Below are 19,913 nucleotides of genomic sequence, written 5' to 3'. Positions count from 1 at the left end.
CTGTTTTCTAACCTTGTTTTCTGTGTCACCTTTTTGTGACACAGAAAACAATGTGACACAAAAATACTGGATAATAATTAGTTTTTCAAGTTTTTCTCTCATTTTAACTACTTTTTTTACTGAACACTATCACCCCTTCGGCCTCTAAAGGTCCTTGACATAAAAAGATAAGCTCACAACTTGTCAGATAAGTTCAAAGTGCAAATGTGTTAAATTTTTAATTACTCATCAGTAGGTATCAACAACCTTCTTACTGTACCTGGAAGACCCAGGGAAAGGTTGACCAGTTTGCTACACTGAGAACACACTGCAGTGCTGAGAAGGCCACTGACAGGCTGGTTGAATAGACTGTCAGGAGCCCAGCGATGGGGAGATAAGAGGACAAAGTCACCACTGTACTCCAGCAGTGGACTTCACTTACCTTGCTTACTTCACTTACCTCATCCACTCTACATGGATGTGAGTGAAGTCAAGCTTGCTTTACAGAGTCTAAAGATAGAGTGTGTTGTTGCTTTTACCTCCAAAATTTGTGATTTGTAGCTATATGAATAAAACTTACTCGACTTTGAAACACTAGTTTAGGACATGGCAGAAAAGCCTGTCTTTCATAACAATGCTTTCTAACTATTTGGTCTACATGTGTGTCAAATGGACATCATAAGAAAATAATCACCACACGTCACAGATTTCATGTATTGTACTTTAGCTGACACTGTATTACAGTGATGGTGGAGGAGAATACACCAAGGTCTACAAATATGGATCATTTAGGCAGAAACTGTCATTAAAATCTCTGTGAACATAAAAAAACACAAATTGCAATAATGGCACTTACAATGAGGAAGAAAATCATATGATTGAATAAGTAGACTAAAAAGCACACAATTCTATGAGTAAAGACTAATTTTGAAATGTGCGGTTGCATTCATCATGCTAACAAGACTCAACAATATAATGATCACTAACCTGCCAATATATCAGTCAGAACAACACACTGAGACCTTGACCACAACGTCATATTTAAATTTGTTTTTGATTATCCACTAACAAGGGCGATGAGTTAATTTAAACAATATGTACCCCATAAACAATTGGGTAAACAATGAGCTGCACCATCACAGGCTGCAGATGTTATCACAAAAGAATGCATGAGGTTATAATATGATCATACCATAATCTTATGTTCCTTCTCAAACCATTGGCATCTCTTCTCATCACCTTTTTCTCCTTCTCCCTCTGTGATACGCTAGCCAACAGCCTTACTGTCTGTAGTTACATTCCTCTATTCCAATCAGAAAAGACCAACAAGCTCATTAAAATTCCTGCCTGTAAGGCCGTACTAGCACAGGAGGGAAGGCCAGCGAGCCTGGCATTCACCCTCTTTTGAGGACGTGCACAGGCACAGAGGCACAGGGAGCTACAGAGGTCGCTCATGTGCACAGGCTTGTTTTGAGAGTGGGCACTCAGGCATGATGCAAGCACAGAGAGGGACAATAGGTGGCAGCACCTCGAGCCCTGAAAGCAACCAGGCCTGACGATCCTTCTGCGAGTCAGCCTCTTTTCATCCTCTCCATCTATGCACCTTTTTGTCTCTGCTCTGAGCTGAACAGAACTGCTGTCTCAGGCATGTGTGTAAAAAAAAAAAAAAAAAAAAGCACGAGAGCCTCAATATAGGGATGAAGTAATAAATTGAGTCATACTGAGGACTTCTATGGTATAATTTCATTTCATCCCTTTTCACCAGTGGTAAAAAGTATACATTTACTGAAGCACTGTCCAGTTATAGAGTACTTTTACTTTATTTACATTTATTTCCATTTTAGTCTACTTTTCTCCTACTCCACTAGATTTCATAAGGACTGTTGTACTTTTTGCTCCACTGCATTTATCAAACAAAACAAACAATCAGTTTATAAAATATGATGCATTGTTAGGAGCTGCTGTATGTAGAGGGGTTAAAATTAGCTCCACCTGCACCAGCTACAATATTAAAATGTTGCCTACCCATGAATGCATATTAACCCATGATAATAATCCAATAACATATTAACATAATACACCTGAAAGAGGCCATTCTGTGAAACTAGTACTTTTACTTTTGATACTTTAAGTAACATGTTTTAAAGGTAGGCTTTGTCTGTTATGTGAGCTGAAAGAAAAAGAAAAATGAAATATTTCACATGATCCTTTGTGTGATTCAGTACAACGAACAAGATGACTTTGTGTTGGGAGACACTATGAAACAGACACTTTGTATTGTCAGAATATCTTGACTGGTCTGTAAGAAAAACTGTTTGTTGTGTTTCTGTGTAAACCATGTTGTGATTTCTTTGCGTTGGTTTAGGGCAATGATTTGTCTTTAATTGGAACATGAACATTAACTGTCTTCATTTATATTTGGTATAACTGTTTGTCATGTAATCCCATGTGGGATCATTCATACATTTCCTATACTTTTTCGTGAAGTAAAATGCATATTTTCACCTGTGATGGAGCATTTTTACAAGGATTGTTTACTAACCCAGGCAAAATGAAGTGCCCTGGGGCCCTACAACACCAAGTGCCCCAAAAGCTTTGGTCTTACTGTGATTGAACTGTTCTATTTGACAAAGCACAATAAATAACATGATGAAGGCCTGCCTTCAGTCCTGCTTTATTATCTTTATACCTTCATCATTTCACTTTGGGGCTTATATGTTGCATATTCCTAAATTTGCTATAAAATCACACAGCAAGTGGTATTCTAGCATAGAAAAAAAATTTGCACTGAGTGGGAAAAGGGGGGGGTTGTATTGTTTTTTCTCGTTCCTCTACATCTTTATTCTCCCTAAAAAAAACAGCAACAATTTATTTTTAAAAAACAACAACAAAGGAGCATTTAAAAGCACTGGCAGGACAGGGTTACTTTAGGTGAAATCTACTTGAGTAGACATATAAATGCTGAATGTCTGCAACATATCACTGCCCCAGCTGAATAAAAGGTTCAGCTAAGATGAAAAGGCCTGGATGGTACTACACAGCACGAATTATGAAGACTGTTTTGCTGTCTACTCATTAAATCAACAAGTTTTAACTAAAGGGTCGGTAGTGAATGTGAGTTTGGTTTGTTCTAAGATCTGAGAGTGCCTTCATTATCGGTCCACCCACTCAAAAAATCACTGCTCTAAAATACTAGAGAACTAGAGCTTGAAGAGCTTTTTATCCAACTGCAAGAAACTTGATGCTACGCCGTCAACAAAAGCACTGATTTCTGGAGGACAATGCGGGTGCAGAAATTTGTGTATTTTAAGTGCGATAACTCCCGTGACTTTACACCCAGGGCCAAACTCGCACAAACAGAAATTCTTATCTGTAAAGCCCGTGAAAAATAAATGAAACTTTATCCAACTTCTTCCGCCAGTCTGAAACTGCTGGATAGCGTTAGCCCGGCCCATCTGGTGCAGCAAATGGCCCAACTCACCAGGGAGCAAGGGGAGTGAGAGAGGAGGAGATGGTAAAGGGGGGAAGGAGAAAGAAGGGGGTCGGATTGAAAACAGATCAGCAGCCTGAAGATCTCAACACCACCGCATGTCTCTGCTATAACTATCGAGTGAAGCCAAACCGCCTTTAGTCCGAAACTTTAACGCGCACTCAAGAAAATACAAAGCGTCACGCATCATGTTAGTTTGCTGAAAAGCGCGCAAAGCACGCACACAAGAGCGCACCCCTGGAGAAGATGGATTGTAAGAAAAAGTTAGACTCGACTTTTGCTCAGCACTGAATCACTCTCCGGTATAGTAGGAGTGCAAGCTTTGATTGTCAATAAACTTTTAATAACTCGGTTCATGGAGTTTCGCGTCAAGTCCGGAGAGGCTTGTTTGCGCGTTGTGCATGGTGCCAGCTCAGTCCTAGTTTACGGGAATCAGACTCCAGGCAAAGTTTTCCTCGGACAAAAAGAGTGAGTGGAAGATCTTCGGTTTCGAAGTGAAAAGAGACGGCAGCGAAGGTAAGAAAACTTTGTGGTGATGCTGACAGCAGCGGGTTGGGAGAAATCTTTTCAGCTCTTACACTCACACTTCATTGTTGTTAAAAGTGTTCTGTTACCTTGCGTGTCAACGGCAGATGAGGCTGAGGGCAGCTTCACATCTCATTTGCACTTTGAACTTATCTGACATAGGAATCCAAAACATTTCTGTCTTGCAACTTGATCCATATGGGAAGAGATGTGATCAGAAAACTCGGCGCCAACCCCTCTGCATAGCTTTTAATAGTTCAACACAAACTATTGTAGCGTTTTCAACTGAAGTCCACGAGCAGTGAGGCTGTTTTTACGGCTAAATCTTGGATAAAAATTAATCGAACCAGCCTATTAATTTAACTTTTAAATGTACAATTTCCAACATCAACAAAACCACTTTTCATAGTTTTTTTTTATTGTAAGGCTTGAATGAAAAACTATAAAAACAATTCCAATGTCACACATTGCACTAATGCAGTCACCCACACACTTTCTCACTTTTGGGGCACTTTACTTTTTTAATCTCTTAATGCCACAAAGCAAAGTAACAAACATCAGGCAGAAAGTAGGAGTGCAGTAGCCACATGGACACATTACTGCCTGTGACAGGACTGTGGGAGATGTGTACTTATTGTTGAAAGATTCAAAGTTTACTGTTTGCTCTCCAGCCTGAGTAGTCAACAAACACTTGACGCCTTTGTGGGGCTCTTAAGCAGCTATATTTACTGTTGGCTTTTACCCCTATCTAACATGCACTGCTAATGATCTCCAAACTCATGTGTGGACTTACGAGTCCTACTTTTTCTTTAGTTGTTTTGGCCTACATATAACAGAAAAAGAGGCTATTTGCTTCTCTTAAGACTTTTTTCATTTAATTCACATTTGAAAATCAAATGGGCTCCCTCCTTGGATGAGATTTTTTTGCATGCTGATGAGAAACAGACCTAGAAAAGTTAGAAAATTGTTGAGGTTTAACACCAAGACGAGCAGGATTTAAAAAAGGAATAATTCAAGTAAATAAAAAAACAATGAATGCGTAGAAGTTTTAAATTGGTGATCTTTTCTTTTAATCGACTAAGAGTATGTGCATGTGTGTTTTCCGCTTCACATGATGACAACCCCAGTCAGAGCCGAGGTGATTTGCATGAGAAAAAAAGAGAAAGTTTTAGTGCATTTGCCCATTGTGAGGAATGAAGAGTTCCAACAGTTAGGGCCTATGGAGAGTGAAAGGAATAAAGAATGGATGAGCCTATTCAGCTCATTCAGCCTCAGTTCTGGGGCTCCGCTCTGCAGCGTTCAGAGACCCATAGTGGCCATGTCACTTTCATCTCCGCAGCCCAGCCCCTGTATGCTGTTGTATGTATGCTGCTGTAGCCCCCGTTTTCACACATGGCCTCTGTGCACAGGCCCCACTTTATTGATCTGGTTCCTTTTTGCCTCTTTTCTGGAAGTCTGCAGAAAATTTGATGAACCAAATACTGGAAAAGGAGTGACTAGGTTGTTTGTGTGTGTGTGTGTGTGTGTGTGTGTGTGTGTGTGTGTGTTGGGGGGCTATAGACCAAGGAGGAGGAGAAGGTGGGCAGTACAGCTTTTTTGAAAGCAAATACCGATGAAGTCTAGCATACAGGGACAGAGAGGAGGGTTGGAGGAGAGGGTGAAGAGGGTGAAGTCTGAGTGACTTTGAGGAGGGGGAGGAGGAGCACCCCCACCAACCACCACCCTCCTTACCCACAACCACCCACTCATGTTGCGTAAACTCAAAAGTTGAGTGGGGGGAATGCCTCCAACCCTCATTTCACTGAGCTAAGACGCTGTACTGTACCAATAAAGCCATTCAGCGGCCTGTCACATCATGACGGCAGCCGTAAGAAAATGCAGACTGCGTGGGGATGGTGGGGTGTTGGGGTACTTTAGAGGACTCTGTGGTTTGACTGAAAAATGTTTGCACTGGAATTTAGTGGCAGGAGATGAAGGGTAGCTTCTCCTTTTTCGCTTAAGCACTGCGTAAATCTCTGCTGCTAAACATACTGTATTAAGAGTCTGCAATATATAAAATGGATTATGTCTTAATGTTATTATGTGCTCTTTCATTTATTTATTTAGCTATTTTGTGAAGAACTGTTTTTTTGGTGTACCAACCTTTATCTTAATTTCCCTCCTTCACTTCAATTAGTTGATGTCCTAAATTTCCCATAATGGAGTAACTGTACACAAAGCCCAGAGAATGGATGTTTGGATGGCTGTAGGTGGCAGAGTAGCATATTTACAACCGGAAACAAACAAGGAACAAACAAAAAACTGCCACTGCCAGTGTCTTGTGTCTCCTGAGGATGCTGACATTGGTATCTGTGCTTGTTCTGTACAGGCTTCTACCGGATGAAAATTTGCAGGTGCAAAATGGTGAATTTTGAGGGATCAAAGATAGATAGATAACACAGTGGATTTCCCCTTAAGGACAATTTCCCCATTATGTCATTTTAATTTTTAGGTATAGTAATTGATCAGCCTATATTAACATATCACTTATGCAAATGCAGTTTGAGTTACAGAGCATGGTGTGTGCTGTGACTAGGCAATTTCATGTGTCAGTAAGTTAGAAGGTTTTCCTACTGGTCTTATTGATAATTTAGTCAATAATTGGTCTCAACTCATTTAGATTTTCTTTATAAATTAAGTTTATATATATATATTGTTTTTGTTTGTTTGTTTTTTTTTTGATTGATTTTGTTTATACAGTCACAAGTTCCCAGATTGTATTAGCCTATTAGATGTAATCACAGATTACCTGTACCCAGGGTCATGTCGTCAAATATGATAATTTTTCCCAATTAACAGTCCAAAAAAGTATTAAATTGTAAATTATATCAAACACAGAAATTTAGGACAGTTAATATAGTTAATAATAAACATTTTGCCTGACTGACAATTATGTGTCCAATTGTATTCAAATTAGAATATTATAAAATACTATATTATATTATGAAATTGAAATAAGCAGCATATAGCAATAGTCACAATTTAAAATGTGTAAGCAGTAAATGTTTGGTACTCTTACTCAATAATTTACTTTAACAAATAATAATTAATGGCAATAAATGTTATTCTAGCATCAGTGATAGAGTGGGACTTGGTGGGTCCGTCATGGTGTCTTATCTACAGCTGTGAGGCCTGGAGCCCACAGAGGAGGGCTGTGTTGCGGAATCAAACTTATGAATTGATGTGACTTTAATGGCCATTTAGGGGGCTGTAAAAGGCAGCTATGTGTTGAATGATGCCACCGGAATCTTTCACATTCAGCCTGCACTTCAGATGGAGGGAAAAGTGGGAGGGCGAGAGAGAGATGGCTGCTTACATTTGTAGAGCCCTTCACCGAATCCGGCTTCTTTTGCTTTGGCGTGGGGACAGCACAGGACAATCCCTGCTTGTTTTAACGCCTGTTGTTTCGCTCCCCTTAAGGCGTCCTGATCATTCTCCCTCAAGTGTGTGGGGTTAAATAGGCTCACATCATATCTGAGTTTGGGGGGCGCACATTTCATCCCCGCCTGCTTCCTCCTCTTTACACTAGAGCAGCTATAAGTGCAGCACTTGAATCCCAAAACAGAATCAGAGGTCATGCTGGGTTGTACCGCTGCCGTCAATAGAACACGTTCACACTATAGTCATTGAGAAATGGTGCACAGCCTGATGTGCATTTAACAAGCCATTTTAAGGGCTGTACGGTAAAATACCTGACAAGCTTATTACAGGCTGATTGACCTCATCAATCACCGGAGGCGCTACCCTTCATCTGAAACAGGAACGCACAGTTGAAGTGGAAATAAGTTCTCAGGAAAACTGTATTTACAAGTCATGCAACAAGGTTGAACAACTCTCTTCCTATGCCTGTGCTTCTCTCATTCTTAAACTGCAGAGGAAGAAGATTCACAAGACCTTAGCCAGCTCCAATATCTAGAACAGGGAGGAAAGCTTAAACAGATTCGGTCTTGTATACAGTGTACTCAGCGTGATGCATGATGTGTCATCACCAGCACGGTACAAAGATGTTCCCATCACATCCTGGCCGAACTCTTCACACGCTCCTTAACTTGCATACTGACTCATTGGAAACCCAGTTTCCTAAAAGCATTTTAGCAGTAACATCATCATTGTCTATGGGCTTACAAAGGAACAATGGTGGTTGTAGCTCTGGGGTCTTCTGGGGAAACCCTGCCCAGGTCACAGGAGGTCAGTTAATTTGTAGGGGGGGATGGTCAAGCTAATTTCATTATCTCCACACAAGATAAACTCTCTGGACAATGGAAAGTGACAGGTAGTTTTTTTTATCTCAACACTTTGTTTCCCTTTTACTTCTCACAACACATTTAGTCTTGAGCTTATAGTGCCAGCTTATAACTTGTGTTTTTTGAATGCTGAAAGACTTGTGCATAAAATGCCATTAAAAGTGTCCAGCAAACAGAAAGACATTTGATGCAGCGTGTATCTTCCATTTTCCTCTTGATATTGAATTGAACTGAATTTAGACTTGCAATGATTAGTTGATTAGTCAACAGATTTTAAATTCATCAGCAACTATTTTGATAACCATTAATCATTTTGAGTAATCTTTTAAGAATCACACTTCTTAATCCCAATTCTCTAGTCCCAGATTCTCAAATGTGTGTTTGCTGGTTTCCTTAGTTTTCAGGCCTGTGATGGTCATGAATCAAGACGATCTTTTAGTTGACAAAATTGGCAATTTAAGACATAATTTTGTCTCTAGCAAATAGCCATGGCCATTTTTCATTATTTTATAGAACTGGCATGTATGTCATAGTATGGTGGAATATGGCTCATATATACTTTCCTTGCTCCTTCCTCTGGTAAATTATGGATGGCCAATGTAAAAAGATGATCAGCTATTAGTGCCATCATGCATATGACTGTAAGAAGAAGTAAGATCAATGGTAAGTGGGCTGTACAGCACCTTTCTAGTCTTCCGACCACTCAAAGTGCTTTATATTCAACCACTGAGGTGGCTACCATGAAAGGTGCCAAATACTCATCAGAAACAGAAACTTCTACATACACACATGCAGACATGCAGAGTGGGAAACCCGCTCTACCTCCTGAACCACAGATGCCTAGCCACAGCTGCCCCTATGGATTTCCATTCTCTGTATCATTATCACTTCGTCATCAAACACCCAACAGGATTTTCTGTGTGACTGTGAGCTACAGAGATAGACGGACACAGGCTCGCACACAATGCCGTATTGTCTGCTATGTTTGCCGCAGGCCCTAATCTGGTGCACATGCAGATATTGGGCTCTCTGCAGAAGCCTCAGACAACAAAATGCAGCCACCATACGCAGCAAGAAAGAGGAGAGGGAAGTGGGATCTGTTGGATTTTTTTGTTGGGAGGGGAAAGGGCACAGAGTTTGTAAGTTATGATTTGCACTATAGGCCCTCCCATAGCTACAAAGTCGACCCAGCTTCAAAGGCAGGGCGGTTGGGCTCCTTTTCTTACGTTTCCATATGATGGGAGATATTAGATTCCAAATCTCGCTGACTCAGTGCCAGACCACAGTCTCCTCTCAGATAGAAGCCAGAGACGGAGAGAGAGACAGAGTCAGAGTTGAGCTTGCATACAGAGACATGTGGTTGTCTTTAGTAACAAGCTCCGCAAACCTTCCCGTCCTCCCTCACAACATGTCTGTTGCTGCCATCATCCCCTCTCTCTTTTCTCTCAGTCTCCGGCACTGGCTCTGGGCCAAAACAAGGTTTGCTCATGTTTTGTAATCAGCTCATTAGATAGAAAGTGGGATGAAAACCACGCTGGTTATGTGCAGGGCCTTCTTTGCACTTGGTTGTTTCACATGCAATACTCCGTGATGTTAGGCCGCTCTCAGAGCACACATTACTGTTAGTGAAATTTAAAAGTTGCATGTTAAAGAATGCAACAACATTAAAATGGTTACATTAAACCATATCTGGTCCTTGTGTTTAGACGTGGTTGTACTGCGGCTCTTGATTGATATCATTAATGTCACCTTGAGCCACATGTTTATTACTTTACAGTCCGCACTTAACCAGATAAATCAGAACACACAATTAAGGGGCACTTTACTGATTTTACACATAAAGGTCAGTTTACTTGTCATGGGGAGTACTACTCAGCTTGTGAAAACATTTGTGTGATGTCTTCTGTGCCTCTCTAGGAGCTTTCTGATGTGTGAGAAAATAACCTCCATCACAGCTTGGCCTTGGAAGCAATACGTTTGTTTTTACAGAAAGCCTGCCGTACAACCTGGGGTTGTGGAGTTTCAAAGATGTTTGGCATTTACCAGCCGGTGAGGGTGTAATGAAAAATACAGATTATGGAGCATAAAAATAGTAATTTGTTTGCGGCAGACACATTCTGTCTCTATCCCACGCTGCTGCATTCAGGCGTTGATCAAATCTCTATTTTGTGATTGCAATGTTGTCTGACAAAATAAACGGAAATGCAGGTTAATCATAACACCAAGCAAAGTCTGTTTGGTGATACTGACATCTAAGATGAGTTAGATTGACTTAACTAGACAGAAAGCCTGAAATGATGAGAAAAACATATATTTTTAAATTTAGCCGAACGTAGTTAGATATAATTACTGCAAGATCTCACCTGGTGACGAGCTCTGACAGCTGTTACTGCCAGGTCCCGGGGCCAACACAAACACACACATCCACTGACCCCCCAAACTTCAAGGGAAGTCCCCCTCCTGGGGGAAGCCTGGGATCTGGCTTGGACGTAGCAGCAGCTGGCTTGTAAGGGCCAACAATACGCAACCACAGACGCAGACTGTCAACTATCACAAGCACTTCTACTGGAGTGGAGAATTTACCGCAACAATGTGGACGTTGCACCACAGTGAAACCTGAGTGCAGAAAATGCCAACATTGATTTGGCAAAATCTTTACACTAACTTGTAGGCATATCCGCTGTGGTTCTGCTCAGGAACACACACACACACAAAGCCAGTTTTGCTTAAGTAGTTGCTGAGGTTAATGACAGCTGAAGTGAGTGCTAACAACACATTTAGAATGAATGACCCAGTCCAAATGCTACAGAGAGGAAGCCGGCTCAACTCAGCAGTGTGCAATGTGGCACCAGTGACAGCTGTGACTTTTACACACAGACACACACACACCCCCATTACATGGTTACAGGGTCAGTTCAGTGTTCATTCAGCTGCGATATGTCAGCAATAAAAACATTACAGTTTTCAACTCAATGTTATTTTGAATGAATCTGACAGCTAATATTTTGATTAACAATTCAGAATATAAAATGTAGAGAAAAATCCACATCACAATTTTCCAGAGCCCAAGCTGACACATTCATTTTGGTGATCCCCAGATTTTTTCAATTTCCCATGAGGTTGACAATTGAGTTTTTTTTTTTTTTGAATTTTTTGAATTGGTTTACTGTAAAATTTGGTACACACATTCATGTTCCTCACAGGATGAAATTTAAAAACTTAAATGATCCCCTGACCTTTCATCTCTCTATATCAATATTTCACTTTATCCAGTGCTTTGGGTTATGACCTGCAAAACATTCCCCCTGTTTCAAATTGATTTAGTGTTTAGTGCTAACTACCAAGTGCTAGCACTACCTTTAGTGCTAACACTATACCTGCTAAACCTGGGAAGGTATAATTCATAAGAACAGCTTCGTAGAGATTATTATTGACTTAAAATATTCACTGATTATCAAAGTTGTTATCAGTAACATTTTGTGTTGATTGACTAATTGATTAATCGACTAACTGTCCCAGCACGTTACTTATCCTCCTATAACCATACTTACCTAACTGAACATCTGTTCATTTGAAAACTCATTCTATACCCTTGCATCGTTGTCTGCTCATTTACTGTAGTTATTTGATTCTCTGAAGACAAAAAAAACAAATTGCATCCATGTAGATTCCTCCCTGCCTGGGACTGTATGTAGGCTATGTGCTCCACATCTGTTTTCTGTTGGTTGAGGCAGAAGAAGATATCTACCACAGGATATTGCCTTTACAAGCAGGAAAGGTCAAGTTCAGGGATGGGGTAAGAACTCATCCACATGGCTTTTCTCTGCTGTTCTAGATGCCTTTTATATTACATCAGTTGTTAGCTGCTCATTACTCTGTATCTTCTGCAATCCACTGGTTTTGGTAAGTGATTAGACTCCTCTTGTGTAATCTGCAGATTGTAAACGTTTGGAATTAATAAAAAACTGGAATGTGGCGGAGAAAATCCTTTTTTTTAAAGTCCTAATTTACATGACTAAAAATAGTACTTACATACAGAACAATCCAGCTCTAGGTCAATATGATAAATAATTTTTAACTGGAATTAGAATCACCCACAGGTCAAATATCCCTTTGTTACCGAGCCAAGTGAAGCACTTAAAAGGCCTGTCTAAAGATAAACCGCACCCTGGTTTGAGAAAACATGTTTTGGCACTACTTTCCTTCCCACTTGAGTGACCTGAATGTATACATGTGTGACAGCCTGTAGTGATGTTGTTTCAACCTCTGAATCAGACTAATGGCTAAGGTGTTGCTGTCAGACCTCACAATCTACTTCATGACCTTTTAGACCTGAGCTTCAAATTCTCACAGGGAGACGTTTCTCTAAAGACCAGTGATTCACCCACAGAGAATGTGCCCTGTCCTAGTCTAAACTTGTCTTCTCCCAGAGGTCTCTGAAGCCTGCCGTCCATTGCAGTGTATCATCTGAGAAAAAACTCTCAGTCTGATATGAATTGCTCTGAGAGACACCTTTCACATGAGACAGTCATTTGATCTATTGTTAGAATGAAAACATTAATCATAGCTGCTTTAAAGGTTTATTTATACCTATTCTTTATCATGTAAAGCCAAAGGTTTTACCAAGCCTGTTAATATTTCTTCAAAAATGCAGAAATCAAAAAGTTAAAATGTTTGAACAATGGCAGTTGGCAGGAATACAGTTTCAAGTAAGTACTATTGAACTTGAACCCCTCCTAAGCTATTGTTTTTGTATGGGGGCTTTTACATTGAAAATCCAGGTTACCCCTGGCTCAGACTGGTCATATGATAGAGATTAACATGAGAGGCAGGACTCAAATCCAGGTCATTACTGAAATATTAGTTACAGTTAAAAATGTTAAATTGTCTGCATTGTGTTGTGCTACTTTGAAGCTGCTGTGAGAAACAGTTGGTAGCAGGCGTTTCACAGAAATGTCAATCAAGTGGTTGGTAAAGGCCACAGCGATGGGAGAAGCTGTCTCTCAATTGTACCTGTATAATTGTGCAATTATAGGTTGTCATGGTGATAGTAACTGCTGAGTGACAAGTGAGGCTGTAGTCACAGTGGTAGAAATACTAACCAGAAATCCAAACTTGACGAGTAATACAACGGCAAGCGACTGTGCTGTGATTAACGTCTTTGACGGTTGCACAGCTCTGGAAAGGTAATCACGGCGGCGATTAGTCTCTCTTCCATCTTCGCAGTTGCTCGGTGAACAGTGGAATGCTACATGGTAAACAAAGTTCTTCTGCCTGCGGCTGTCTTCCGGCCTGATCGCTGGCTTCGTTTTCAACTTTTCGCCGCAGGGTCGCTGCACTTAGCCTAAATGCACTACCCACATTCAAAGAAATGGGAAGAGTGCCATTTTTGCTGCAATGCCTGATTTGGTGTGAACACAGCCTCAGACAGTTCATTCAATAGAGAGATTACTGTAAGCTGAGAGGCACATCTCAAAGTCTGTCTTATTACTCAAAGACCGTAATTGTTATTGCCTAAATTTTATTTTTTAACATCATGAGGGATAGGCGACTCAGCTGAACGCATTGTCACGTGTTCATGGTGTCAAAAATCCGGGGAAATAGAGAAAGTTAGACAGGTCCCTTTTTTCTGCTTCCCTCTTGAAAAGTTTGAATAGGTTTCTACAAAAAAATAAAATCAATACAAAAAAGGGGGGTACCAGCTAGCTTATTGCTAGTGTACTTGTACTTCTGCGTCAAATCGACGGCATAGTCTCTGCATAGCCCCCTACCCTACGCCGTCACCTACGCCGTAGCCTGATGTGCTCCTCCTCAAAAATGTAACTACACGTCGAACATAGATGGGACTGCTTGCTTCCCATCCGAGCATCACTTTATCACTTTAGCAGGCAAGACTAAAAATGAGCTATGATGTCTAAGAAAGGAAGTATCTGGTCATTTTTAAGATCTCTTGTGGAGCGAACATTTGGTAAGTTAAATTAAAGGTTTCTCATGAAACTGTCACAGAGTACCGGAGAGAGTATCGCCACGGTGGTTAGGTCTGGCCATGTGAGGGGTAAAACAGCTGTATTTTCTCTGAATTATGCAAGGAGCTCTCCGGATCCGGATGTAGTGATGGTACATCTGAAGCACAGTTAAAGAAGTCTGTATGGACTCTTTCACCACCCCCTGCCCCCAATCCTACACCTATCCACCTGTATCTTAGATCTAACAGTTCAGCGTTCCTCCTCCGTGTATCATCATGTTTAGCCTTTTGCCCACTTAGTACAACTGGAGGACTGAAGGGTTAAGAGCTGCAGCAGTGCGTAGACTGCATTGTTTTTCGTATGGATCACAGATTGAAGGACAGGTTTATATCGATAGATAGATGGATAGATACATACATACATACATACATACATACATACATACATACATACATGCTTGGTAGTTATATATATATATAACAATCTATCAATTATTATAACAGAATTCAAAAGTTGTAAGTAACCAGTAATTAAAGAAGACAGTAAAAATATTCTCTGACATCAAGCGGAGTAGATTTATAATTTACTGTAAATACTAAAGCAAGGTACAAGTATTTAAAAATGATAAATGCAGTAGGTGAGTTACTTTTGCCCTGAAGCGGACTGGTGCAAAACCAGATCACAGCACTATAATCGGCACGATAAAATCTCAACAACTTCTTAAAAATAACATGTCAACATCACCTCTGTGATGAAGACACAAAAATATGAAAAACAAGCCATATTTTGATGTTTGGTGGTTGTTATGTTGACCTGCATGAGTGTCAGCATTAGAAACCTGAGTGGAGAGGTCTGCAGGTGGCATAGGGGCAGGCGACCTCACCTATCTATCTTTCCTGTGTTTGCCAAGTGAGCAGAGTGTGGGACAGCAGTTGGTGAGTCTGTCATTGTGTGTGTGCGAATTCATTGTATGTACCCGTGTAAGTGTGTGTGCGTGTGTGTGCGTGCTGCCAGGAAAGACAGCCTACCAGCATACGGATCACATTGACTGAAAGATAGGAAGGAAGAAAGTTAAGAAGAGCAAAGCCTGGAAATCTTCAAATTGAGAGGGCCTGCTTTGATGTGTGTTTGCATTCCTTTCAGTGTTGGTGAAAGGGGAGCTGTTGAACGGTAGTGGAGGAGAGGAACACTTGAAACTGACCGGCGCTAAGAAAAACACACATCAGGTCTCATAACAAAAGTGCTGCAAGTCTGAGATGGAGGGTGTTGAAGCTAACTTAAAGACAGGAAGAAAGAAGAAAAGACCAGGCAGAGAGACTGTTCTCTTCAAAGCAGAGAAAATCTGCTAATTGAGCAAGATGAGTACTGACCTGAACTATAAATTCAGTGAAGTGATTATTCTGACTTTCTTGTTTCAAGATATTTGCATTTTCTAAGAAAAAAACCCTCACAAACTAGTGATCCTGCACTAAACACGCAAGTGTTTATCTGAATCCCTTATGATTTTAAGACTGAATAAAGAGAGAATAAAACAGTGACTTTTACCCTCAGTCTTTTTCCTGTGCCTCAAGGGGCAGGTGTGGATGGTCCGTCAGAGCGATGGCTGCTGGTGTAAAATCAAGATGTACAATCTCTGCTATAAACTGTACTCTGCTCTGTTAATATTTGCCATCCTATTCTACACTAACCCAGCTAAATAAAACAGTAAGCTTTTCTGCTACATATTTTAGCTATGAATCATTAAATATAACAATGTGAAATTGAGCCAGAACATATTCATAGTCTTCCCAGTGTGGGAAGAATGAGTTTGAAAGCAGCACTGAATTTATTAAATAGAAGATGGTTTTGGACTAGGCAAAAAACAAACACGCAGACACAGATTCTTCACCAAACCTCACTTTGACTGTTTGTAAGACAATAAGACTTTTGTCAATGGAAAGTTACTAGTTTTGTGGCTCTGTGGCAGGAAGGAACAAGAACAAAGCAGCCTCACTGTAAAACGTAGGGTTAAGGTTTCGGATATGGTTAGTCTAGCCTTACAAAAACAGCTTTGCATTGAAATGAACTAAATAAATCATTTAAAGCAGTAATCTGTAAGATTATTATTGGATGTTGCTGCTAGACAGACATTGCTATGGTGTCTTTGCTCTGCACCTCTCAGAAATAATTTGGAAATAAAACAATAAAGCCAGCCCTGCCCTGGGGCGTTGTTTCCCTCAATTTCAAAAGTTGTACGTTTTGAGGTCTGTGACCAGTCTTCAAAAAAACAAGTTTTTATGACGTAGGTAGAGGTTAAAGAGGTGATTTGTCGGGCATAATGTAAAATGGAAGATTTATTTATGCAGCATTTTTTTTGCAAAAGGAGAAATCATCATCTGATTTCTTGGGAGTTTGGTGACTGTGTGTGCTGTAAGTGGGGGTAATTCTACCCTGCTATCTGAAGTCCCCAGCCTGTGGTCACATGGCACTAGAGGGTGGGGTAAGGAGAGGGTGGGGGAGAGGGGCTTACCCTGTTCGTGCCGCAACGGGCTGCCCAGCCAACCAGAAGATGAGAAAAGAAGTGCACCCTTGTTGTTTGTTCGCCTTTGGCCCCTGCCATCTGTCCTCTTGGTTCCTGACACCTGTACCAGCCTGTCAGAGCTGGGTTTCACTGTCATCGGGGGCAATGCGGGTCTGGCCTGTAGGGAGACACCGGGTAGGGGGGGTAATGTAGCAGCTCACAGAATTAAGGTGTGGGTGTGTGGGGGTGTGTGTGTGTGTGTGCTTAGGGTGAATTTGGGGCCACCTTTTGAGAAATGAACTCAAATCTATCAGTTTGACTTGGACAGTTTTTAGATCTAACAGTCACCCCTAAGCTGCACCTGCTGATTTTTAGGCAAATGACCTTTACAGGTGCTTGTACCCCAAACCTCTCTTCATCAAAGTATTGGCTCGAGGTTCAGAGGCTATTGGAAAGCAAATAGTTGGCATGCTGTAAAAGCATGGAAACAGCTATTAATGTGGTGCCAGATGTTCATCAGACGGTAATGTTAAGGGGAGGATCCTCAGTTATTTTTAAGGGGTAGGCTTCTTGAAAGGCAAATTGTGTTGCTGTGAGCACTGGCGTGTTCATGGGCACCTCTTATCTGGGCCGAGAGGGTACGCTTCCAAAAAAGAGCCTGTTTCCTGGCTCTTTTTTGAATAAGATAAAAGCCCATTAAAGAGCACATTAAATTCTATCACAAAGGTGATGTCAGAGTGACGGAGTTCTCCAAGACAAGACTCGAGGACGTTTTGGCACCAGGAAAAAAGAAACAGATGCAGCCTAAACCTGTTAGTCACCCACCTCTAATCGGCTTACATTGGCTCGGTGACAGGCGACTGGCACCTCTGAAGGGTCACAGACATGGCTGCTAATACACACACCTCACAATAAAGGATGACATGTTGGATATCCACATGAAACCAAACAGCACTTCACACATTTGTCTAGTGGTAACCAGATCACTGAACAATTACTCTTTCCTTTGAATGACAGTATCATTCTCAGCACTCATTATTATGTATTTGCGTTCACACATTCTCTCACGCTGTAGTAACGCAAAGATTGTTTTCATATGTTCCTCTGATCCTTTACATTTGTGGTCTCTCGTACAGCCAAAAATCACATTTGTTTGTTGAAAATGAATTTCCGGATCGCTGTTTCAGGTTGTTGTTTGTGTCCTTTGGGCACAGGTCAAGTCATAAACACTTTTGTTTTATAAAACTTGAGACTGCAAAATTGTTTCTTCGGTATGTTCGTGTAAAGTTTTAATCGACTGACTTCCCACAGCTGCCAACAGGTGTGAGGAGTGAACTGTGCTTCATTGGGGTGCTCCAAAGCTTTCAGATGCATAGTACAATGTGCGTTTTTCACTTTTCCAAAAATGGAAAGATTTCCTGTCCCTGCGCCTGTGAAATATGACATCATGCCCTCTGATTACATCCAGTTGCTCGGTCTTGCCGTAATGTCATCTCAGCATTCTGTCAAAGCACACAGACATTTTCTCGCCAGTGTCTGAAAACAGGTGGAAAAGCGATAACCACATGTGTGCTAGAGAGTGTGGAATGACTTCTCCCTCCCAGGCTGGGACTGGGTCTTGTTTGTTCTGGCCAGAGGATGATCTTGTAGGTCCCACCAAGTCAAACAAGTGGCACGTTGCCAAGTCATCGAGCCATTCACACAGACATGAGGAGGTATTGACACAGGGAGTCTGGCTAAAACCTCAGCGCAAAGGGCCACTCACATTTACAATTGGAACAGAAGAGCACTGTCAACTCATGTCATCCAACTGAGAAACTTGTGTGTGTGTTTAGAGCCTGACCTAACATTAGTTACACTGACAACAAATACATACACACCGATGGAGAAATCACATCGTAAACATTGTAACACACTTTTGGTAACTACATTTAAAAAAGGGATCATTTCATTCTCTGGCTTCCTAGATGGTCTGTTGATAAATATAACATTTAAAATATTTTTTAAATGGTATATTTATATTACCCCGTGACCCGACCCCAGATAAGCGGATGAAGATGGATGGATGGATTTTTATATTAAATGAGAAGGAGAGAAATGTGTGATGTTGCAAAATGGCGTACAATTCATTTTGCATATTACCACAGTGTTTTTCAGGATGCCTTTCTGAAGGCAAGCCTGTGTCAGGAGTATGAGCAGTTTTGTGGCTAAAAAGCAAGACTTTTAATAAAAAATTAATTCCACATTATAGTGTTTGTCTTCAGTATTCCTGACTTTAAAATCACATTTCTGATTCTAAAAAAATTTTTATTGTTAGCCAAACTCTTTATCACAAAAATCTTTAAATAACACAGTATTAGATTCTTATTTAAAAGTTTAAAACTCCTTTTTTAGACTGAATGAAAAAGCTTATGTTCCAAGGCTGGTTTATCTTTTTATTTTAAATATGCATTTTTACAAATGTAACTAATGCAATATTAAATCTATCACAAAAGTGTGATTTTAAATGAGTTGTTTTTGTACCTCTGGAACAGAACCACTTTGGCTCTCTATTGCGTTGCTCTTTGTTCAGCCATGTTGGCAATCACTGCTACTGATAACTATTCATTTCTCACTCAAATTGCTTCAAATTATCCTCTATTTTTGCTGCTTGAAATTTAAAATGTATTACTCCATTTACACCACAGGATTTTTTTTCTTTTTTGCACGGCCACAGCCAATATTAAATACTGTACCTAAGATTAGTGTCTCTCATGCCTCTCCAGGTTGTGACGGAAATTGAAAAGCAGCATGGAGACTTCAGTTCCAACTGCCACTGAGAAGAAGGAGTGTAAGGGTTCAGGTCTGGATGGAAGCAGCTTCTCAGAAATCCCAAAGAAGCCCTCGCCCACCACTCTGACCAGAGGTAAAGCTATTTTCCATTGATCTTTTTTCATTTACTCTTTATACTAGATACTTGACATTGGGTGGACATGCATTAGGTATAAAAAAGTTTGTAAGTTAATTTAGAAATTTGGAGAGAAACCAGCAGCACTTCAGCTCTGTTCATTTCAAACGCTAGGATAATATAGCATTCCTGTATCCTTTTGTTTTTCTGTAGGATCATCTACTCTGTACTATACTGAAACATTATGACTACTCACATAAGTAACTGGGTGGCACATGAAAAG

At 40.6% G+C, this 19,913-nt stretch overlaps 1 protein-coding gene across 2 annotated transcripts in view; it reads left to right on the top strand.

The window, feature by feature from the left end:
- Positions 1–3,596: 3,596 nt before the first annotated feature.
- The window catches only part of gli2a (GLI family zinc finger 2a), an 81,313-nt gene continuing 64,996 nt past the window's right edge, over positions 3,597–19,913 (top strand). For both annotated transcript variants that reach the window (XR_006825783.1, XM_046054724.1), the window contains exons 1-2: positions 3,597–3,985; positions 19,509–19,648. Coding sequence is in view for 1 of the 2 variants with exons in the window: in XM_046054724.1 (XP_045910680.1) it covers positions 19,534–19,648 (115 nt within the window). In the remaining variant the exon portion in view is untranslated. The remainder of the gene's footprint in view (positions 3,986–19,508; positions 19,649–19,913) is intronic.

The sequence above is a fragment of the Micropterus dolomieu genome, linkage group LG07, assembly GCF_021292245.1.
Source record: "Micropterus dolomieu isolate WLL.071019.BEF.003 ecotype Adirondacks linkage group LG07, ASM2129224v1, whole genome shotgun sequence".
NCBI lineage: Eukaryota > Metazoa > Chordata > Actinopteri > Centrarchiformes > Centrarchidae > Micropterus > Micropterus dolomieu.
This window is presented reverse-complemented; position numbering and strand designations above follow the sequence as displayed.